The sequence below is a fragment of the Gambusia affinis genome, linkage group LG04, assembly GCF_019740435.1.
Source record: "Gambusia affinis linkage group LG04, SWU_Gaff_1.0, whole genome shotgun sequence".
In the NCBI taxonomy this organism is placed as follows: Eukaryota; Metazoa; Chordata; class Actinopteri; order Cyprinodontiformes; family Poeciliidae; genus Gambusia; species Gambusia affinis.
In genome coordinates this window covers 16,301,727-16,325,997 of record NC_057871.1, presented here as the reverse complement: position 1 = coordinate 16,325,997, position 24,271 = coordinate 16,301,727, and the positions used below count along the sequence as shown (strand labels likewise).

The 24,271-nt window shown below is 38.4% G+C and overlaps 1 protein-coding gene across 6 annotated transcripts; it reads left to right on the top strand.

Moving 5' to 3' along the window:
• Positions 1-286: 286 nt before the first annotated feature.
• On the top strand, positions 287-19,571 carry pecam1b (platelet and endothelial cell adhesion molecule 1b). Of its 6 annotated transcripts, XM_044113276.1 has the most exons (14): positions 287-456; positions 559-576; positions 3,303-3,608; positions 4,471-4,746; positions 4,822-5,094; positions 5,254-5,526; positions 6,285-6,563; positions 6,847-7,122; positions 9,007-9,111; positions 15,988-16,041; positions 16,913-17,002; positions 17,452-17,508; positions 18,287-18,309; positions 19,290-19,571. In XM_044113276.1, the coding sequence occupies exons 1-14, from the start codon at positions 414-416 to the stop codon at positions 19,392-19,394; spliced, it is 2,178 nt and encodes a 725-aa protein (XP_043969211.1). In that variant the 5' UTR covers positions 287-413; the 3' UTR covers positions 19,395-19,571. The 6 variants fall into 6 exon arrangements, with proteins under 6 accessions (XP_043969211.1, XP_043969214.1, XP_043969212.1 ...); XM_044113279.1 differs by lacking the exons at positions 17,452-17,508; positions 18,287-18,309; positions 19,290-19,571 and adding an exon at positions 9,232-9,262 and having other exon boundaries at positions 289-456; positions 16,913-17,003; XM_044113277.1 differs by lacking the exons at positions 15,988-16,041; positions 16,913-17,002; positions 17,452-17,508; positions 18,287-18,309; positions 19,290-19,571 and adding exons at positions 9,232-9,262; positions 10,414-10,493; positions 12,008-12,557 and having other exon boundaries at positions 289-456.
• Positions 19,572-24,271: the final 4,700 nt, after the last annotated feature.

Genomic DNA, 24,271 nt, shown 5'->3' with positions numbered 1-24,271 from the left:
TCTGCCTGTAAATGTTTGTAAAAGAAATCTGACACATGGATGCATGATGAAAGTTCTCAACACTGCATGCCAAAGCAGTCCAGCATTATTCTCATCACCATTTCTCACACACACACACGCACACACACACACACACACACACTGTATGTGGAACACATTCCACAACAGCAAAGAGTCGGGCGGCGCGAACATCCTGAGGAAACAACACTCGCTTCCTGTCAAATTAAGCCAAGTCGATGGCTGTTTGGGCTGATAACCGCCGCCACTGGGTGAGGTAAAGCGCCACCTCTGCTCCCACCCACCAGATCCTTGTCCATCCTCACATTAACGTGCGGTGCCCGCCAGGCAGCTCCAGTGTCTTTCACCTGAAGGACAGCCACGACCACCAGGAGCCTCGGCGTTCCTCAGACAGGATGGGCCTCCTGCCACTGCTCACCTCCACGCTCCTGTTCAGCTGTAAGACTTCTCACCCACTTCTCTCCCTCTCAAACAGGAGACGGTTGATCTGATCTTCACTAACCTGGTGCTTTCTTTCTTTTCTCCAACTCTTCCAATCAGGGACAACTTTGAATGCAGGTAAGCATATTCTGAAATAAATCATAGTTGGACTAAAGTTGTTTTATAAACAGACTGATATATCCATGAGGGATTGTTTTATCTTGTGTAAAGACATATTTTGGTGTTGGTATTGAGCTTGGAGGTAGTAAAAGGCTGTGTAAGAACAGAGATACTCCTGTTTGTTCAGTGGAAACACTCATGGCGGTTATCAGAGTCACTGGTGTCTGCTGTGGTGGAAAAGTTGAGTTGGGAACTGGTTGGTGAGGATTGTCACACGCCTCTGGAGCTGCTGGGCAGTGGGAGGTGGGAATCTGTTCATATCGGCTGCAGATACAGATCTGAAAGGCAGCAGGTTCAGGATGGAAAGAAAGTTTCTATTCTAACTCTGCTCTGTGTGCTCAAGGCTGGATCAGTTCCCTCTGATATTAAGATTTTATTTCATATGGCAGATTTCCTCACTTGTTTTCTTGTAATGCAAATTATATACTATTGAAAGCAGAGAAACTAAATTCCCACAAAAAAAATCAATGTCTTGACTTACTAAATGGTTAAGTTTAAATCACTTATTTTGCAGCAATGTCACACAAACCTAAGAAGTTAAAAAGTAATATATAAATTAGGACAAAGTAAATAATAAAATAGTACAATATTAAAAAAAAAAAAAAAAAAAAAGGTTCCAGGGTAGAAAAAAGTCTCAATACCAGAAGAAAAATCTAATAATTTTATATACAGCTTTGGGAAAAATTAAGAGACTACTTAATGATCACTGTCTCTGATTTTACTTTTCATAGGTTTATGTTTGAGTAACATGAACGTTGTTCTTTTATTCCATGAACTACTGACAACATGTCTCTGTAATTCCAAGCTAAAATTTAGTTATTTGTAAAAAACCAGAAGTGGTTAAAATAAGAAAAAAAGATGCAGCGCTTTCAGATCTCAAGCAATTTCAAGAACACAAGTTTATACTCATTTCGAAACAACAATACTAATGTTTTAACTCGGGAAGAGTTTTTGACGGGGTTCAGTGCAGCGGTGTCTCGGTTTTTTCCAGAGCTGCACAGTTTAAGCTGGTCTGTCATTCAGGTTCTGTTTGGGAAACCCAGAAGCAAATCTGAGTCCTGCACGTGCCTTGTTTCCCCATCATCAGCCCTGCCAGCTCCTGCTGAATGATGCTGGGCGTGGGTCAGAATCAGTGAATAAGTCCCCTGAGCGACCCGTTTGTTAAACAAAGTGCTTTGCCTCCCTCCTCAAGGTTTGTTTACCACCCCTCTCTGAGTCACAGCAGTAGCCACTCGGCTCGTATGAGTGGTCTGACAGTTTGACGTCAGCATGCAGAGGCTTTCTGCCTCAAACTGTCCTCATTTCCGAATGCTTTATTTCTCCCCTTGAAGATGAGTCAGGATCAGGGCTGTTGCTGATATCAGAATGAAAACGGGTTAAGATTAGGTGCTTGTTTTCTCTCTGTGTTGCACATGGAGTTTGATAGCTGCAATCATTCAAGGAAAGATATAAAATTAGAACCATTTTTTCTGATTATTGTGAATTTTCTCTGTTCCTGCAGAGTACGTAGTTTATTTAAAGTGGTTGGTTTTCTGGTACAAACACAGTTCTAAGCCCATTTCCCTCGTCTTGGTGATTGTTATCCCTTCCAAATTCAATGTTGTTGTATGCTTGATGTTATTACTGTATGCTTGAGCATCCTCTTTTATTCAGCTAAGAATACATTGGATTTCCGGAACCGATGACGCTCTAACCTGGCGTCACCTGAAACTGTTGGAAGACTTTAGTGCTCCTGTCAATGCTGAAGTAACATTTAAATTGTCATGGACTGAGGCAGTGCTACCCATGAACCAAACCATATCAATAAAACTGACACCATCAGACCTGATGGAAATTCGCAGCGGCCCAAATGGACAAGCCGAGTGCCTTCAGAGAAAAAGGTTTCATGTTCAGAAGAGACAAAGATTGATCTGTTTGTGAATTGACCAAATAAACTCTCACAATAAAGTGATCCAATATTCTGATATCCATATTTATGGCCACAGAGGTCATGTGGTTTGCTGGTTACTGACTGAGAGGAATATAAGTGTTTATTAGTGGGGCCATATGCACAGTCATGTCAATAAACTAGAATATTAATGAAAAGTTAATGTATTTCAGCAACCCATCTCACAAGTTAAACACATCATGTAGGTTATTTATACAGACTGTTTTCAAACTTTCATTTTATGTAAAGACTGATGATTCATTGCTTACAACTAATAAAAATGTTTAGCAGACATTTCAGATTAGATTATTAAATCAGAAATGTGGGTCTTGTGAAAAAAATACAAGGAAAACCTGCATAACGATAATCTTCAAAATGTCTGTCAAATGAATGTGATTTGTGCTGATGAAGAGGGTGTATAAACCTCTGAGCAGAAATGGTTTCTGTCTTGCTGTGATGTTGACCCACTCCAGTGACACAAATGTCCATTTCTGACCATTTTCCTCCTAAAATGAATGATCCGCTCATTCATTGGATTAACCCCCTGAAAACCTGGGCAGAAACGGGACGCAATTTAGACAAATCGGCGTGAAACATTAAACACTGCCGTGTCTGCGACACACCCCTATGCCTCCTGGAAGCCATTTAATTCCTCAAAATGAGTGTTATCCATGTGAGCTTCCCACTTTTAATTAGACTTCTTAAAAGCTATTATTGTTGTCAATTAAATTCTGATCATAATTGCCTCTTTTTAAAGCCACCCCAGCTTTAAAAATAACGAAAGTGGACCTGTCCATCGAGCCCAATGCTACTGTGAAGAGAGACGCCAACGTGGTTTTGAGATGCAAGGCCGAGGTTCTGGCCTTCGGGACGGAGGCACTGAATCGTGTGTACGCCATATACAAAGATGACATTGTAATCTACAACAAGACAACCAGCTCCTCTGAGGATTTGCTCTACCGCCTGCCTCAGGCCAGAGTCTCCAACAATGGCAAGTACAAGTGCAAGATAAGCATCATGGGAGAGGTGAAGGCCAGTGAAGCTGCAACACTCACAGTGGAAGGTGAGTCTGTTTTCATCTGAGGACGTTTAACAGATAAACTCTGTATTTGAGAAAATGAAACAGTATGACAATAAATACACTGATAAAAAGGGAGAAAATCGGGGCGTGCTCCGGTGGCGTAGAGGGCAGTGCGCCCCACGCCTGGAGGCCCCCAGCCCTCGACGCGGCCGTCGCGGGCTCGATTCCCAGACGCGACGACACTTGCCGCATGTCTTCCCCCCTCTCCTGTCAGCTTACTGTTGAATAAGGGACACTAGAGCCCACAAAAAGACCCCCTGGTGGGGGAAAAAAAAAAGGGAGAAAATCCGTTTTTCTCTGTAGTTGAAACTATAATAGTCATATTGACGTGAAATATGACTATTACATTAGTAGTATTGCTCAAAATAATTAGTAGGATTTGAGCAATACTTTGATGATGAGATTGCTTTTCATTTCCCATGAATTAGGACTAAACCAGTTGATAATAATTAGCTCTGATAAGGAGCAGGATGTTTTCCCAAATGCTAAGAGACATTTGCTATTTTCTTGAAATGTTTGGAAGCATTTCTCATCATCTGCTCATATACAGATGCTTTATTATCCACTTCATTCCAATTATCTTTAATCAGGGTATAATTTATTTTGAATTCTTAGTATGTTTGTATTACATAGGATGTTGCAGATATGATGTAAATTTCATGTCAGTCGCCCCTTTATAAATAAGGTCACTGAGAAAAAAGTTCAATATTTATTTTCCACCCTGTGCACTGAAGATAAAGCTATCTGTGGTTTGATTTGAAGTTATTTGACACTTGGAGGAAAGGTTCTGCTTCAGTCTTTTTGGTTTGCTCACTCATGCTCTTCTATGTTCACCGGTTTCCAGGCATGTCAGAGCCCAAACTCCGCCTCAACAAAGTTAATATCACCGAGGGGGAATCAGTAACAGCCACATGTTTAACATCAGAAGAGACGGGTTCCCTTTGGTTCAGCTTCTATGATAACTCCAAGGAAGTCGAAAATGCCAGGGTGACCTCCAACGAACTCACGTTTGTCCCTAAAGGCGTCGGGATCCACATTATTCACTGCTCCTACTTGGTCCTTGTCTTGCCAAACTCATTCAGGTCCCAAAAAAGCAACACAGTCACTCTTACCGTTGAAGGTACATTAGATTTGTTCATTGGTCAATTCTTCCAAGCCTCATCACACCTCCTGATTCATGGGTTTGCCTCCACAGAACTTTCCATCGAACCAGTCCTGAAGATTTCCCCTCAGGATAACGTCTACGAAGGTGACACTCTCAACATCACTTGCTCGGTTAGTAATGTTACGAAGGACCACCAAGCTGGAGAGCTCTTCCTGAGTCAGGACACCGAACTACTCAAGAGTGGAAGAACATCTATCCATGTTAACTGGACTGCACATGCAAGAACCCCAATGCTTACCATTAAATGCCTGCTGTATCTGAGAGATGTAGAAAAAGTCGTCAACAAGACAGTTTCAGTGAGCGGTGAGCAGACACAGAATGAGTGATGTTACTGCATCCTTTGACTTTTTGCTCATTTATCATATTCTGATTGAGATTATTTCACTTCTCTGAGACCCTTCCACATGTGACACTGGTTTCAGTGATTGTGTGATAAATTGCTCGTTCTCAATCTACCCACAGAGCTGTTCTCCGTGCCCACTCTCAAGATGTCTGCTCTCGAAGTCTTCCAAGGCGATGAAATTAGTCTGACATGCAGAAGTGAGAAACTGTCTTATGATAGACTTGAAGGAGAATCCCTCATTTACAGTCTTGAACCTTTTGACTACCATATGGTTCGAAAAGGGAACGGAGTATTCGTTGGTAAAGCCAAGACAATTGATTTCAACTATACATGTACAGCTGCTGCAAAGGGCATCAAGAAGAAGAGCAATGTGCTGACAATTCGTCCTAAAGGTGAGCACACATCTGATGAAAACAACAGCAGCTTCACATTTACTTTTGGATTTTTGATCTTGCATACCATATTTGGTCTTCATCTACATTCTTTATAGATAATCATGTGGTGGAAGCTGTGGTGTTTGGGTTTGTTCATTTTTAGGTTCAGTTTGCAATTATTTCATGATGTCATGAGTGCCGGGTCATTCATAACTACAAGCTAGGAATTAAAACGGAATATAATAGCAACATATGATTCAAATACACTGTTTCTGTGATAAATCACTTTACATGAACTGGTTGCATGAATTTATATGAAACCTTTACCATGTCAATATTTCATCTCCATTTATGTTTATTTGCAGCTTCTTCCAATACCTTGAGTCTGAAGGCTTTGCTGATGTCATTTCTTGACTTTTCTGAATATATTTACTCATTAACCTCTGTTAAAAACTACACTGGTTGTTGTTTTTGCTACTTTTTGATGCACCTTTGGTGTTAGTGTGAGGTGTTTCATATTTCCTCATAGGTCTGTGCAATATTTAGAAATTATGTGAAATACAAAATCAGTAAAGATTGATATAATTATATTGCTAATATAATTACTAATAATTTCAACTATTGTAAAGTGCTCTTTAAAGTTATTGTTCTGCATGAAGAAAGCCATCAGTTACATTTTGCTTCTTCCTTGTATTTGTGTTTTCTAAACTAAATGTTCGGAATTGTTTTGATACATTTTGCTCCCCTTTTTATTTTTCCACCTCTCTCCTCTTTAGTTCCTGTCTCGACTCCACAGATCTGGGTCTCTGGCACTGCAATCCTCGGGAGGAAAGTTGAAATCTTCTGTCAGTCAGGCACAGGCACCCCACCCATTACATACACCCTGTGGAAGGCTAACAAACAACACCAAATTACCGTTGTTCATGAGTTCAATAAAGCTGCTAACTTTACAATCGTCATCAATGAACCTGGCGGACTAAACCACTACCTTTGCACAGCAAGTAATGGGGAGAGGAAGCCTGAACTAAGCGACAAACTTCAAACACCTGTCATTGGTAAATATCGAAATCTGAATTAAAGAATAACACATTTATTGTTTTGTATAAAAACCAGACTACTTTGTGGAATATTCTCAAGGATAGAAGTGCTTCAGGTCTCATAAGATCAATAGGTTTTTGACCCACATCACTGGGTTGTGTTTCCTGTGTTTTTGGTTCCCTGATGGCAGAAAATGTCTTTTTAACATTTTTGACAACTTTGTGTGTTTCCAATAAAAGACATCGACATCCTGATTATAACACAACACATATATTTCTTTTCTTTTTTTCTTGCCTCTAGAGCCAATGACTGAAGCATATCTGATGGTCGTTCCTGACCTCAATGACATTTCCGAAGGACATACGGTCATCCTCATTTGTTCTTTCTTGGGCACCCCACCTGTAACAGTGAGGTGGCTCCGGGACAGCGACGACCTAAATCCACTGAAGACCACAACCACAAATTTTAACAACACAAACTACGAATTCGTTGTGAATAAGGAACACACCGACAATTACTACTGCCAGGCTGAGAACCGAGCCAACTCTGTTGAAAGTAATAAAATCAACTTAGTAGGTGAGTCTGATTTCTGTAAACCACCTTGGCTCTCCTCATTCTATCCTCTAAATACTATAAAAGCAAAACTAGCCGCTCAATTAGATATTTGGTCTGATCTGTTAGTATGTTCTACCTTTTGATGAGCACAGAAGATTGTGCTGGGTTTTTTTTGTTATTATTGAAATGTAATCGTCATCCAGTGTTTATATTAGGCCTGTCACAATAAGCAGTAAATGAATTAGTTCCATGTAAAATTCAAAGGAGCTCAATAATTTTCATTTCCATTATTTATCTTCGTTCTCTTTTCTCGCTCTCTTTTGTGAGCCCATTTCTGAAGGATGATTTTGTTTACAGAGACTTCATAATTCATTTTATTTGTTGTTTAGTTTATTTTTTTTTGGATTTTTAAAATGTCTTCCACTTTCAAATACATCTTACATGTTTGTTAGAATTCAAAGTTTATTGATCTCTTAATGTGTTGTTGCCTTATGATTTCTTTACCTGAAAATGGTCTCTAAGTGATAATATTATTGCTTATCGCAATAACTTCTGGGACAATTTATCATCCAGCAAAATTTGTAATCGTGACAAGCCAAGATCATGTGTCTTTATGAGTTTAAAAAAATCACTTAAATTTTGATATTTCAGGATAAGCCTAATAAATCAACGCATTCTCTAGAATCTGATAGCAGCAATTCTCCGTCAGCATTTTCTAGAACAGATCTGGGAGTCGTCCAGACCCAGAACATTACACTGCCAGCATGTTTCACTGTGTGTATGATGTTTTTCAGAAATTCTGCATTTGTTTTTATACCAGATTTAACATAAAACATATTTTTCCAAATGTTCCCCTTTTTTCTCATAACTCCACGGAATATTTCCCCAGAGGTTTTTGGGATGCTTTTCTGGCAAATGTGAGGAGGGCTTTGTGTTCTTTTTGGTCAGCACTGTTTTTGGCCTTGAAACTCTCCTGTCGTTGACCTTTTTTGCACAGTTTGTCTTTCTTCTTGTTGAATTATGAACACTGACCTGAGGCAAGTTTGGCCTGCAGTGCTGCAGATCTCTTTTGTGGCCCCCAGGTTTAGTTGTTGATGCTTTCTTGGAATAATTTTGGTTGGCGAGGGTTTCATGTTTTCTCCCTTTGTGGATAAAAGTTCTCACCGTTGTTCACTTGACTCCCAAAGCTAGATATGGTTTTCATTTCCAGACTGATAAGTCAGTGGCTGATGCGTTACTTTATGTTTTTAGCCTTTGTCATGTTAAGTCAGGACCCATTTCAGTGATTTCTTGATTTTATTTCACAATAAAATTTTTACAAATCTATTTTGCAAATCTACCAGTCCATAAAACATTTACATTCCTCTTCAATCTCACAAATTGACGCACACTTGCTTTGTGAAAGACCTGGTGGTGAATCACACCTGGAAAGAGAGGGGGGGAGAACAGGAATAACAAAATAAAATAAAACCAAAACAAATGATCTTTCTACAGAGCTTGCTGTAATAAAAATTATCAATAGTTTTTCTGATATTTTTTGTCTTTCCTCTCCTTAAAACTCTTATTTTTGCTGCAATGCTCTTCAAGTAACATTTAGATCTCTCCTGACTGACACCTCAGTCTATTTATGTCATTAGTTTTCTTAAATTGGCAATTTTGGAAACTTTAACTCATGTCATTTGCTCTTTATATATTTATTTATTCCTATCCACCAAAATCCGCTTATAAACATGAAGATATATGTACATTTCATAAAAGGATCACAAACATCCTAGCCTCCCGGTGGTAATTTTTTTCTCTAAAACTTGCAAAAACCTACGTAATAATTATTTAATTTTTAATCTTTCTTCATATCCTTATTTATTATCTCATGTTTCTTTTTGTCCTTTGTGTCTCTCTTTGCAGTCGGCATGGCCATGTGGAAGAAATTGCTGATTCCCGGGACCGTAATACTGGTGGTGTCCTCACTCGTGATGGTGGGCTTTATTCTCTTCACAAGATCCAGGAGAGGTAGAAACATCTACAGTCCTCCAGAATCTCAGGCCTCTTACATCTTTAAATAAAAACCAGCCTCCCTCCCTCCTCCTGCTGCCTCCCCCTCGCTTCTGACTTATTGTTTTTTTATTGTAGGAAAAAGAGAAAGAGCTGCTGAATTGTCAGTGTGAGTTGGCTTTGACTTTTCGCTTCTCCTGAATGTGCTGAATGTTTTCGGAACTGGTGAAGGGTGTTCAGATTTTTCCGGTGATTCAGACGATGCGGCAGAGTTTGGGTACAGCAGGTTATAGGGAGTATTTGGTGTGTTTTGCATGTTTGTAGACAGAAGCATAATTTTTCTTCCAACGTTCTATTCTTTGTTCCGGTAGTTTGTATTTATAAGGAGCCAAAAGGGTCACATGGATTTATGTTTCAATAAATACAATCCTAGTGAAATGAATAATTGTTTCACTTATATTTACTATAGTGTTCCTGCAGGGTATTATAAGTTATTTATTTTTTATTTACCTTTTAAATATAGCAAGTTTTATTAATGATCAAAAGATTAATTTTTTCATGATAAACCACAGAACAGAAACTGTGAAATAAATAATACATAGATATAGATAAATAATCACTTAGATTTGCATTGAGCAAACATTTTCAGGAATTGCATCTTGTTAATTCTATAATAATAATAATAATAATAATAATAATAATAATAATAATAATAATAATAATAATAATATAGAAAATATTTAGAAGCAGCTGCTTCTGCTCTTTGTTCAAGATGTCTATCTTAAAATCTCAAATGAGTTTTATGGGTTTTAGGATGTATTAACTGAATGATGAGACTTTTGCTTTAATTAGTAAACATTGGGTTTTTTTTCTCATTTTATTATTACGCATGAATTGATGCTATCAGACCGTTGCTGAATAAAAATTAACCAAAGAAAACAACGTTCTAGTTCTGTGGTTGACTGCCTCACTGAATCAGTTTGCATGTTGTGAACACGGTACGCTGATTTGTTGCTTTTACTTGAGTCAGTTCCGGTTTCAGGTCCTTCCTTGTCCAGTTGTTTCTTATTTGCCGCAGTTATGTTTGTCTTATTGGAACCTTTTTCTGGAGTCAGTTTAGAGTAAAGGTAGATTTATACTGATGCATTTTTGCTCCATGACTTATGGATAAGTGAGAAATGTGGGCAGAAACCACAATCACACGATTACAATGTCTGCAACATGCAAAACACCCTGTCCAGTTTCTTCACCAATTATCTGAAGTTTTTTTTCTTGACGTCACGTTTGCCTGCAGCTGACTTTCTTTTCACCATTTCTCAGAAAGCCTGCGAGCCCTAAATCAGATGACTCTTTAACAGTGACTCTAACCCACGACACAGAGGTTTATAATGCAGCCACAGGTAGCTTGGTTTTTACCGTCCTCCTGTGTGTCACTTACAGGCCCCATCAGTATTTATTGTCTAACAGCCATTATCTCACCCTAAACACTCATCAGACTGTGCTGTAACATCTTGACTCACAGCAATAATCCACGCTCTGGTCTGCATGCAGAGGTCAGATCAGGGTGACCTTGTTGTTGCCCGTGCTTCCTTTGAGTGGCAGATTTCTTGTTTTTTGTGCATGCTCAGCATGTTTATTATTGAGGACAAAATTATTATTAACCCCCGGTGTGATTTAATGTTTCACAAAATGTTCCTAGCTGCTTTCAACAGAGCTAGGAACTGCATAACGCTTTGGATAATAGCGTTATCCAAAGAATAACGCTAATCTTTGGATAGCGTTATTATTTATTTGTATTTGCATACAACAACCAAGTCATTTTAAGAAAAAAAAATGCAGGGATCAATATTATTAGCTTTCTAAAAACTGACCTTTTTATTAAGGCAGCTTTAGTGCACACCAGTGGTTTGAACCGAGGTTTGTCCTCTAACCTTTAACCCTTCATTAAGGATTTCAGCTCTCATTTAGGAATGCATCATATCAAAAACAGCAAAAAAAATTCTTTAAATTGGATTCATATTCAGAGGTGATCATACTGACTGCTGGTCGCTGAACAAGCCGCGGCATTGTGCAAATGCAGAAGGACAAACAAAGCTACTAAAAGAGTTCTTGACCACAGAAAAGTTGCCAAGTCAAAAACTGGACTGTATTTAATTCTCTTTGACCTTAAAGACATAGCTTATATTTGAAGAAAGGAAGTAGAGACCTTTAATCTAAAGGAGACTCTCCCCACAGTGAAACATGTTAGAGGGAGTATCATGCTGTGGCGAAGCTTTAGCACAGCTGCATTTTGAAATCTCTTCTTGCTTGAAGGAAGTCAGAAGAAAGAACCATAGATGAAGATTTTGAAAAGAACAAAAAACCCTGAAGTAGTCAGCAGTAAAGCATAGATTGCTGCTGGTGAAGAGCTGCATTCATCAAACATTTCTGACTGATCTGCAGCCAGCGTAGAAAATCTGTGGAGTGAACTGAAGCCAAGGCTCTGTTCCAGATCAGAGAGAGGAGAATGAGGTCTAATTCCTCAGGGAACTTCTCAGATCGTTGAAAACTACAACAAACTACTTCTGGTTTTTATCCAACAACAAATAAATACAGATCACTAACTGGAACAGGGGGATAATATTTTTGGCTCGTGTTTTTTGAGTGAATAATGTAAACAACCAAAATAAAAATCAGATGTTTGAAAAAGCGGGGGTGTCTAATCAATTCTGTCCTTAAATGTGTGATAAATCGCTTTGTCCTTGTTTTTGTTTTTTTGTTTTTTTCCCTTTGCATGTCATGTATGCTTGAGCATGAGTCACAGCAGCAGGAGCAATGAGACACAGTTTGTTTTCAGTGTTTCCTCAAGAGGGGAAGGTACTTTTCTCTCATTTTCTACAACCTGCTTAGAGCAGCCATTATCCTCTTGTTCCAGACGCAGCGTCGTTCTATGATGAGAAGGAGGGGAGAGTGACCAATGGGACGCGAGGTAGTGTTGCATCGCTTCCTGCAGACATCAGCAACAGGAGCAGCTACAGTATCCCAGCAACAGTGTAGAGGCAGAACGCTCTATCTTTAAAGAAAATCAAAATCTGAAAGACTTAAGAGACAAACACGGGAGACAGAAACACTTTCCTGATGTTTACGACATTTTGGAGGACAAAATTGTTTTCCCTGCAAAATGGCAGACCCTGTTTTGGTTTTTATTATTTTTTTAAGAAAAAGAAATAAACTAGGGCCCACTGTTCCCTCTCCTCTCCTCTTTCAGTCATTGTCCTAACAATCATTTTTTGGCCTTTGTGTCGTTTTCCTGTGTGACTGCATGCCCATTTTTTATTTCATCTGTTCAACTAATCTACATGAAGTAAACCTGATAGCACTGATCTGTATACATTACAACAGGAAATGTGTGTATATAAATTTGGTTGATCACTGGACTGATGATGGAGAGCAGTTCTATAGAATAAAGGTGTTTATTTTATTTAGAGGTGTGTCTCAACCGTTCCTTCATTTCTCCTGCTTTTGAACGACTCCTGAATTATTGAAATATGTTATTAAACACTTGTAGTCAGAAGTTTACATCCACTAATCATGGACATAATTGTCATATAGGTTCTGGGGCTACTGTTGATGCAAATGAGTCATCCAGGGTGGAGTAATCATAAAATATAAAATTGGAAGTTTTTTCTGTACATTACAGAAACAGGGACATGTGTTATATAACACCAAAAAATATTAATTTAGATGTCCCTTATGGAGCTCCACAACATTTCTTTTTGTAAACCTTCCAGTTCCTGGTTTAATTATCTTGACCACTATTCTTGACGTTGACAGGTTTTAGAATTTGTTGGATATGATCACATTTTAACAGAGATTATGTAATTTCTTCAGAACTGCCATTCAGTAGATTTTATGTAAACCTTCCAAGAATATTTTTGATTAGGTGATTTGGCTCATTGACCAGTTGGAAACCCGAGTGAGTCGAAGTTTCAGCCTGGCCTACAGAGTGCTATCAAAAGAGCAGACTTGACTTCTACACCTTTGTAGCTAATCACATGGACAAGCCAGAGCGCTTCTGGAAAAAAACTTTTTTGATTGGACAAGAAAACTTATGCTGTTTGGGTACAATGAGGAGAATTATGTTTGGGGCAGTCAAAGTAAAGTTTTCAAACCAAGCAACTCTGTGCCTGATGTCAGGCGTGGCAGTGGTTGTGTTATGATGTGGGTTTGTTTTTCTGACAGTGGTACAGGTGCATTAACAAACTGTGTAGAATAACGAAGAGAAAAGTCGACCGCTTCAACTCTACCTCACATCATCAGTTTGACGGATGAAAGCAGGACCATTTTGGGTGATCAAACAGGACAACTATCCCAAGCATATATCAAAGTGCTGTTGGGATATATAAAACAGACTGACTTTTAGCTTGTAAAGTGCCCTCAGCCTCAGCTTAATTAAAAAACATGAGCAGTGTTAATGTTTTGATTGAGGGTGTTTCCACCGTGAATTCAAAAGCATGCATCTAATTGTTGTTCTGTAATAAAATAATTAAATCCGTCAGGCGACCCTGAACAAACACTTGTGCAAATGCATCATTGGAAGCCTGCAATCATGACATTCATGCCAATGATGTATTTATGTAAACCTCTGACTGAACTGTGACATATCTGACATATGACCTTGCAGGCTTGGTTATGTCGAAGTCCTGAGGCAAGAACAATTGCATACCATGAAGTCAGTTTGTTTCCTGAAAGCTAAATGCTCTGCAGAGACTTTCTTGAAATGGTGGAACAATGGAGTCTCTGATTTGCTTCCTATGCTGGCATGAAGAGCTCTGCTGTGCTGATCACACTGGTGGTATTTTGGCGGGTTGGGTTTGTTTTGTTCCAGGCCAGGCGAGTTTGAATGCACTCAGCAGGGGCAGGAAATTATTCACATAAGCCTCGATTGAGCCGCGTGTGAGATTACATTACCAACTGGGGAAGTTGTTTTTGCCAGAATCTGCGGCGCAGTCGCTCTTAAATTAACCGACTATTGTGAACAACTCAGCTGAGGGTTTCTGTGTTCACAAGTTAAGGATGTGAAACCTGCTTCTTTTTGTTACAGTAACTTAGAGGTCATAGTGACATGGAATGCCACAGAAAGTTTCTCCTTGCTTTTAGAAAAGAACATAACAAATGCCAGATTAAGAAAACATTTAAAAGACACATCTCATAGCATGAAAAAAAATATTAGTGTGTTAATGGGAATTTGTGAAAATTATTTCAGGAGTGCATTTGTGAACCATTTGTCAAATCACATTTGAATTTATCTCAGTTTATAGATTTTGCTTTATGCTCTAGTTGATGCTCATATTTGAACTTGAAGCTGCAGTATGTAAGTTTTATAAAAATATATATTTTTTACACATTTGCTGAAACTCTCACTATGTTGTGACAGTAAAATATGAGACAGATAATCTGAGAAAAAGAAAATATCTGCCTTCTCCCAGTGCTAACTGGAAACAACCAATCAGAGCCAAGAGGAGGGTCTTAGTGCTGTCCATCATGTATGCGCTGCTCACCTCACACCTTCCCTCTCCCCTTGCATTTTGCTACACTGTAGCTTCTTCCTTATAACAGAGGCTTCCTTGAATGCTCAGACTCGTTAGCATGACGACAGATAATGGCGGATAAATGGTTTTCCTGGAACGGTTAGTTGTTGACAGTCACCAGACAGAAAATGGGCGGAGGGGGGAAGACTTGCAACAAAGTTCTCAGGGTTGAATCCAAGATGACAAAAAATTAAAAAATTAAGCAGCGATTAACCTGACTTGATTAAACCTCATGCTGAAATCTCTTTAGATCCAAAAAAGATGACTTCTCAAAATTTTGTCACCTCATGCTGACCCCATCATCTTGCATTAGCACCATGTGGAAGGGAAAAAAACCCTCCAGAGCTTGTCTTTTCAACTCACAATTAATTTGTGCTAGGTCTCATTTTACCCACAAGGCCCGACTTTGCATTACAAGTTAATATCAAGAATATCCAGGTTAAGTTATCCTAGCTAGGCAGCTAGCAGCCTCTCAGCTCCTCACAATCTTTATAAATGAAGGATGGACCCCAGTGCAGAGCAGATGGAAATTTCATTTAAAGAAAAAAAAAGAAGAAAAACAAATAATCTGCACAGGAGAAAGTTGAGGCAATCAGACAGGAAAACAACAAAGCCCAACTGCACCGCAAGGAGACTAGTATGGAGAAAAAACAGAGCACAGAAAACAGGATAATCTGGTAAGGAGGTCAGAAAACTGTTCAGGTTGCAACTGAACAGTTGCAACCTGAACAACTACCACTTTCCCTCCTGGTTACAACTACCAGGAGGGAAAGTGAGAGACATGAGAATCCTGTGTGACTAATAAGAAGAAGGAAGGGCAGCTGGAACCACAAGAACCTAAGCAGGGAATCTAAAGGAAATAACAACACAAAAATAAATATCGAGGCTAATAAAAAGGACACCATGGTATTTTACTAAACCAAACCTGTTTAAAGCTAGCACATAACAATCAAAAATAAATACAGATAAAACAAGAAAGAACTGAGATTCTCAGGACATGAAGACTACAACGGAGTGGATGGTGACAAAAACAATAAAGATGGCAAAGGACAAAGGAGTACATAGGAAGATGATGATGACGATGATGATGATGATGACGACGATGATGATGATTCTTTCTTCTGACTTCCTTCAAGCATCTGCTTTCCTATTTGTGTTTGAAAGTTTTAAAAATTTGTTTAATGGATTTTCTTTTCTTTTTATTTTTTTATTGCATGCTGGGAAAGTTTCCTGAAATTGCTTTTGATATAATTGTTCCCCTTGCGGTTTAAATTGTAAATGATAGTTTTGTCTGAAGTTAATCTGCTTGGTCTGTGTTTAACAGTGAGAGTGGACAGAACTCCAGAGAGCGTATGGAGCAGCAGGAAGCCTGACGCAGGTGAGACAGAACTCCATAGCACCATTACCATCGTGGGGGTTTTTTCTGTTGCCTATACATTTCTTTCAAATCATTTGTTAAAAGAACTAAAGAATTTTAAATTTAGTCATTAGTCATCAGCCTTACAAAAAAACATATGTATTTTCATTTGAAAGAGAATTGTGGATGTGATTAGCAATTGTTATTTAGAGACAATTATTAAACTTCAGTGGTTGTTTGATGCCTATTTTTGTATTTTTTGTTCTCTGTTCTCTATTTCTTTCTTCCTTTATTTCTTTCTTGTCTGGTTCTGTTATGAAAATAACAGAAAGCATCCTTCAATAATGACATTAGTTACTAACTGCATCAGCTAAATTTACAGTGGAATAAATTGAGAAGCCAAGGCAAAAACATTTTACACATTTTGAGAGAAAACTGATACAAATTCTCGGATTGACAAATAGATACTTGTTTTTGTATCTGAGATAGTTCCAATTGTTGCCTTTCTTGTTTTTTACTTTACTTGAAGACCATATTTTGAACTGGTTTTCTCTTGAGTCCGTTTTTTCTGGCTTATTGTCTTCGGGGAATAGTTCATCCCTGGTGAAACTGCTTTATTTGTTTCGTTAACATCTCTTGTGATCTTATGTGGCTGATATGCCCTTTCATCCTGGTACTGGCTGAGATTTGTGGTGGTTTTGCATTTTTGGAAATGCCTCAACAGAAAAGGTTTCTGTGGCCTTGTAGAGTCATTGTCTTTGGGGTGTTAAAGTGGCAGAAATTTCCCTTGCTCGGATCGACAACTATCTATTTGTGTGAATGTGGGTTGCTAGGGAATGAAGAGATTTTGAAATGTTGTGTTATTGCGTTGACATGAATTTTTCTCATGCAGAGATTGACAATGATAGCAGCACGTTGTCCAACGAGCCAGAAGTGGAGTACACGGAGGTGGTGCATCCACGCTCATCAGATCCTACGAAAAGTAATACACAAAAACCTAAACTCTTCTCTGCATGAAGCCTCAGCTTGTCTGTCTTTTGTTACCTAGAGCTTCTCCGTTTTCTGGACAAATCTGCAGAACTGTCCCACATTCCTTAGACGCTGATAAGACATGGCAAGACTTCCTGGGAGGGGCCTAATTACACTTAATTAATACACCTCAGCGCTGACATGGATAGCTGATGGGATTTCCAGCACTGTTGCAGTAGTTGTAAACAGGAAGGGCTGAGCTAATTGCAGACGAGGTTTTGATGTTCGTTCCTTCATTGTCATGGTCTTGTGCTCTGGATCCTATCGGGGAGAAGATGGTCGTCACGCTGGCAACACCCTCCTATTTTTAGGACGTTGTTTATGATATTTCAAACAGACAGTATCTACTCAAGTTTTTCCTTTGATGCTTAGACTGCCTGTTTTTGTCTCTTCCACGAACAGACCCTCTTAGAAAAGGCACAGAAACAGTTTACAGCGAGCTCCAAAACTCTCCCCATGGTGAGTTCACTAACACCCTTCTATTGACAGTGTCTGAAATTATTCTGGTTTGAATATTGAGTGACGTTCGTTCATCCGCCTCTGTGCTTTCTTTCTTTCTTTGGATAGTTTTTATCTGGCAAGGTTTACAGAAAATCTATAATAAATTAAAACTTCTTTTTTTTTAAATTCACTGTAGTTGTTCCTTGCCTTTTTCTTTCCAATCTGAGAAAAAACTGTTCAAATGCATAATTAGACCCCCAAATGTCCTTTGATAATCAAACCTGTAAACCGCAACTCTTTGCAGCCACATGAACCTTGTTATTGCATCCCCTTAAAGCTTGATTTCTGCCTCTAAAATGGGTAAAGAATATACAATAACAATAGTTATGGCTTCAGCACTTGAGCCTCTTTAAATTTGACTGAACAAGACGTGGAGTCAGAGAGGTGAATTTGCACTGCAGCACACAGGAGCAGTTTCATCCTGTTACTGCAGTCAGGAACTTCCTGTTATTATACAAGCAGACAGAAGCTGGACATGTCTATCATGTAGTCCATCAGAGACCTAATGTTTCCTGTGCAAAGGAACCGTGAGCATTTTACTCAAGTGTGTATCAGACATAATGTAAATAGAGTCAGATTAGAAATGTTGTGTTATTGCGTCTGTTTTCTGGGACAGAGGCCCCTGCAGAGGAGTTTCTAATGAATCACTGCTAAAAATGACTAATGAGCTGCCCTGAGGTCAGGCAGTGAGTGAGCAGGACTTTGCATGTTTAACTGGTGATATGTTTTCCTGCAGGTGCTGCTGACCATCATGACTATGTGAGTAACTTGGTGTTCTTCCTTAACAATGCCACATCTGAGTCATTGGACGGCATCTGCAAGTTCTGCCCTAAAAGGGAGAATTACATGCTAAAGGCTTTTTGCCAATTTTGTTTTTGTTCTGTATAGAAAAATGCAAAAAAAAGTCTCTATCCATCCTAAAATGTATAAAAATGTTTACTTTTAGTCATTTAAGAAGACATTGTTTCTCAGGTTTCCAGAAGGGAAACATGTTAACGGAAAATAAAGCAAACACCCACCGTAACGTATGAAGAAGTTGATTCTTCAAAATAAATTTTTCCACAACATTTAGTTAAATTAAACATTTAACTAATAATATACTTAAGTAAAATATTTAGCTAAATAATTAACTAAATGAAATGTGTAACTCAACATTTATTCTAATAGTTAGCTAGATTAAATTTTTAGCTACATTTATCAAGATTTTAATTCAAGATTAAGAGAGATCATTTTAGGACTTTTTCTGTCTGGCATTAAAATCTAAAACCTTCCTTTCCAGTTTTTGTATTTAGCCACCTCCTGGTTGGTCTGACTCTCTGCAGCCATAAAGGGAAACTGTTGTCAAAGTTTCCAGAGATGAACAAAGGCATTTGGGGCCGAGGCTTCCTTTCCTATCAGTTGTTCAGATCAGCACTTTGCTCCAGTCAAATTAGTGCCAAGCCCATCCCAACCAACATACAGCCTCACTGTGTGCATTAATCACTGCTGCTGGTGACCCTCCTGCCTGCCCCTACATGGCATTGAAGGCAGCAAAATGGAGGAACTGGAAATAAAAAACAGTGTATGTCTATTCTTCTTTAAAGATGGTGTTTGGTTTGATTGTTTAAGATTTTATGCTTGTGTTTTATAGGTGTATTCACCAGTAAAAAGTAACAGATTTAATCCTTGTTTATAACTCTATTTTGGTTTTGATCAGGTTTTAAATTTGTGTTTGCTGACTTTACGTTACGTGTCTGCAGGGTTCAGTAAAGTATGTTGATCTGAATGGAGACCAACAACCTGGGATCACGCAGCACAGTCCTAAAGATATCAGCTACTCAGATCTGCCGATGCCTGTGGATTAAAGATGAATGCTGTCCTCGCTCACTTCATGGGCTGTAATATTTTCTTTCTCCCATACGCTTCGTGTCCACGCTTTACTGTTTCTTTAAAATACTTCACCACTTATTTTCAGTCATATTACTGCTGACTGCTGAATTGCTGTAAATATTTTTCACTTTAATAAAAGCCTTTTAAACCAACACATTATGTCTTCATGTGTGATTTAACAAGAGACGGTGATCTTATAAAAAGCTTTAAAAACTACTGTACAAAAATACTGTACATTTTAATATCACACAAAGATATAAAACTACAAATATGTGTTTTAATATTGTTGTTTCATTTACAAAAATAAAAAAATCCAAAATGTCAAAACCAACTTGGCCTTGTTTGAAAATACAACTGGCCTGTCATTTCAAATAGTGATTAACTAGGCTTAAGCACATTGTTTTGATGGGATTCACTAGCTACACCCAGGCCACATGCATAAAGTTGGCCACATAATGCTTCTATCTAAACAACTTCAAGAAGAGATGAGAACATTGAATCCCTCTGGGTTTCAACGTCATTTCTCAGGCTTTACCAAACCACACTGCCATTGTCCACAAAAGGAGAAAACATGGAAAATTGGTGCAACTTCCTGGGAATAGCTAGCCCACTGACATTACTCAGAGCATATCAGTGATTCATCTAGGTGGTCAGAGAATGTCGAGCATCTAAAATACTGCAGGCTTCACTTCCTCCATGAGTCAACAATGACAAAGAGACTGCATTAAGACACTACTGACCAGAAAAAAAACAACACAAAGGGCAATCTTATTTGCTTAAACAAATATCTTGACTATCCCCAAGACTTTTGGATAATCTTTTATGTTTCATGTTTGGTTTCCATTTGGTAAAACTTGTTTGATAATCTGTAAAATGGAAGAATGATAACAAATAATAAAAAACAAAAACCTGTAAAGGGGAGAACCTTTTTTCTTAGCATTGTATGGACTCTTCGTAAATATTTTTGTGTGGTACTAATGGCCTTTACTGAGCAGTTTAAAAACCTCCCTTCTCGCAGAGGGAAAAGGGACGACATCCACTGAGTGCTTCTTATTAGTTAATAATCTAAGAATTATTAACTAATAACCATTTCATCTCCTTATTGTCATATCTTACTTATGTACTTAAACAAAATTTCCTTGGTAGTTAAGTATTTTAGTGAATTATGACGATACTTATGTAAAATTGCTTACATTTCATGTATAATTTAGTTTTGTTGAAAAGATTTGTTGAAAAGCTTTTGAAAAAAATTACTTCGACAAACCAGCGTTTCTAGTTGCTCACCGGTAGAGGGCGCCATTGTACTACATCTCGGCCAGCATTTCTCTCTCTGCTTTCACGGTTCGTGTTTTGTCCCTGGTCTGAGTCCATCCTGGGGCAGAAAACAACACATTACGCTAAAAGGTGTGAAAAATTCTGAGTATGACCTCCATGTTTTCATTTTATAAGTTGAAAAGTAAGAAGAAATCACCAACTTTAATTTGATAACCATTTTTAAAATTATGTAGTTGGGTTTTCATATTTATGTACTTCAAGAAAAAAATTAAGTGTTGTACATTCCTCTATTTTCCTCAGTTGTAGACTAAGTGCACTATAATGGAGTTGTTGCTTTTTTTGCTGTTATATAATATACTTAGTGTTACTTAGCATTTTCTTTATCGTGTTGCACTTTGTTTTTTGTTATTTTGTTTGGGGGGGTGGGGGGGTTGTTGAAACAAACTGACAGTTTGGTGCAACCCACACAGTGTGAGTGCGCTTTGCATTTCATTTAAGCTGTGGTTATTATCTTAAATGTGAGGTGATATAAAGTTTAGTTAAACAGCTGTTTTCTTTAAGCCATCTCTAATGATCCCACTAAGAGCTCTGGCTGCTTGTCACAAAGACAAAGCCTTGTTTTGCATAGCAGCCAAAACAGGAAACGGGCCCCTCAGAAATGGAGGTTGTCTGGCAGGTTTAAAAGAGGAATGAGTAACCAAAATTCAGAACCAGTTGTACACCTCATCACTTCATCAGATGTTTGGTAGATTAATTATCATTACTGTTTTCTGCACCACGTTTGTCCTTTATACATCTGCAATAACACTGATTGTAGGTTTAGATGGGATACGTTTCACAGAAGTATTCCAGCAATAAAACCCCAGAGTCTGATGAAACAGTTTTCTTTTCCTGTCTTCCATCCGTCCACTGTCTACACCCACTTATCCTTGGAAGAGGCTGAGTTCACTCCGGACATGTCGCCGGTCTATCACAGGGCAAAACAGAGACACAGGACAAATAACCATGCACACATATACACACACACGTACAATTTTAATCATTAATTGTCCTAGCCAGTTTAAGAGGAAGCTGGAGTTTCCACAACCCACACATTCACATGGAAAACATGCAAACACCATGCAGGGATTCAAACCCAGGACCTTGTTGCAAACCAACTTCCATATCCTACTGATATGGAAGCATATCAGTAGAAACATCAGTGTGATATCAGTCCATCAATGAGCTAGTGAGAGCTTTTATCACTTGAGCCAAGCCTGTGTGGTAAAGGCAGGGTAAACGGCTGAAGCAATTACTTAACACATTTCGTTGAGGGTGTGAAGCAAATAGAGGAAGACCCTGTCATTGCATCACTGCTGTTTTTACAAACCGAAGAAGAGGCCCATAGATATGCATTGTAAATGTGCAGTTGAACCACGACTCTGGATGAAATGAACTCAGTAATATGAATGTGGCTGTTGACAAAAACATTGCTGGCTAGCAATCTTCTGTGTTCTGTTATTAAAAAATGTGTTGTTTCTGCCATGCAGTGGAAGTGACTCATACTGCTTTCAACATATAATAAACAGTTCATCCTGAAATAAATATGACATGATCATCAATTTGAACACGCCGTTGCCGTTGGTATCTGTGTAATTTATTAAAAACCTGCGTCACATCCGCAGAAGGGCTTCACTGACCCCTGGGGTTTATAATAACAGCAATGGCATGGCAACCAAACTTAAACTCAATTATTGTTCCTTTGCTTGCTTTAAAGTGAATATTCATCTTCTTTCCCAGTTTTCTCTGCCATCACCTTTATTAAAGCCCCAGAAGGCTTTTAATCACAAAAGGTAGAATCTGAGTGGATAAACATAGAAGGTCAGGGATGATTCATCCAGCATGTCCCCATCAATTATCCTGTCCTCCTGTCTTGCAGCCATCCTGCTTATATATAAACCTCCTGTTGCATGGACACTAACAGTTTCTTTCCTTTTCCTACACTTGTATGCAAAAAAAGCAAATTAATAATGTATTCACATACTGGTGCAGGCTGTATATCCTGGGTGTAGTTACTGTGTACAATCGACAACATGTTCTTCGGTATTTATGCATAAGCATCAACTCTGTTGAGTTTCTCTGTCCCTGTGAAGGAAAAGCATCTCCATGGCATGATGCTGCCACCAGCTGCTGTCCAGTTTCTCCAGTGCAGAGAAACGTTACTAAACTATAAATGAGAATTGTTTCCATTCCTCTGTACAGCCCAGATTTGCACATCCACAATATACATTCGGTCTACAGATTATCCTGACGGAGCTGTGCATATTAGCAGCTCCTCCAGAGTTACCAAGTTGAACTGGGGCCTGCAAACAGGCCCTAGTTCTTGGTATGAAGCCTTTTAGCAAAGATAATGTAAAAGAAACAATGAGGCACTGCTCTTGTTTATTATAGTTTTACAAACTGTATTATTCCATCTGCTAGCACTGAATCTGATGTCACATGTTACAAATAATCTTAATCCAGCTGACACAAAAAAATATATTATACATAAATTATGTTCAACAAATGGAGCATCCTAGCATTCTTCTGTTGGTTCTCTCATTTAATGGGATTACTATCTTTAATTGCAGACATGTCACGGTCATGTGTACCGAGTGTAGGTGACCTTTACAATATAAGTAGGTAAAATGTTTAAGGACTGTTTGGATTTTTCCAGCACAAGATTGTCCTAAGCCTACAATAAGCTTCAAGATATTGATGAGTTATATGTTGAGTCCTTTGATTGTTATATTTCCAGATCACACAGTAATGACTTTCCAGGAGATTAAGCTTTCATTTAGCTTTTCTTTTTTTAATTATTCTAATGTTAAAGGTGAGTAATAAAGAAAAACCAAAGCAGCCTTGCATGTAAAAATTAATATTTGAAAGCAGAGTTGGACAAAGATCTGCAGACTGTCAATATAAGCATTAAAAACATTTTAAAACACTGTTAAAAACAGACTGAACAAAATGTAGATGTTTTTTTTTTAATATAGCGTAATCAACAAAATCAGAAATTGTGGAAAATTGTTAATGCAGTCAGGACAAGAAGGTGGAAGAATCATTGCAGCTAGACCCATTATTCATCAACATCTGATGGAACCAAAACTACAAGCAATTACTTTGGGAGACTTTTGTCAAGCTCAGAAGTAGAGGGATACAATCAGCAAAATGCCAAAAGCATTCACGTCAAATATGAAATGTTATAGATATTTACTGTTTGAAACTGCACACAGGTCACTGTAAATAGTAGAATGCTTACTTTATTTGTGATTTATTCTCTCCCAAGTCCACCCTAGAGGATAAAATACATTAGAGGTTTATCGATTCTCACAAACAGTTGTAATGACTTTCGCATCAATGACTCATTGGAACAAGGCTGTTATCTGCTGTCTGGTGCAGAGAACTATTGATTTGGTGGCAGTAACAGTATTTGCCACTACTTGTCAGGACTCTGAACTCTGAAATCACTTAGAATTCTGGGGGAATGTAAAATACTCTTTAACAAAAGCAGTCATCTTTGTTAGCATATCATGTGAACTTTAGAATCCAAGTAGAA

Excerpts from the sequence above, each read along its gene's own strand:
- pecam1b (XM_044113276.1), top strand. The coding sequence starts at position 414 with ATGGGCCTCCTGCCACTGCTCACCTCCACGCTCCTGTTCAGCT. Across the intron at positions 17,003-17,451 it reads CTCATCAGATCCTACGAAAA|ACCCTCTTAGAAAAGGCACA; the intron begins GTAATACACAAA and ends TTCCACGAACAG. Across the intron at positions 18,310-19,289 it reads CTGCTGACCATCATGACTAT|GGTTCAGTAAAGTATGTTGA; the intron begins GTGAGTAACTTG and ends ACGTGTCTGCAG.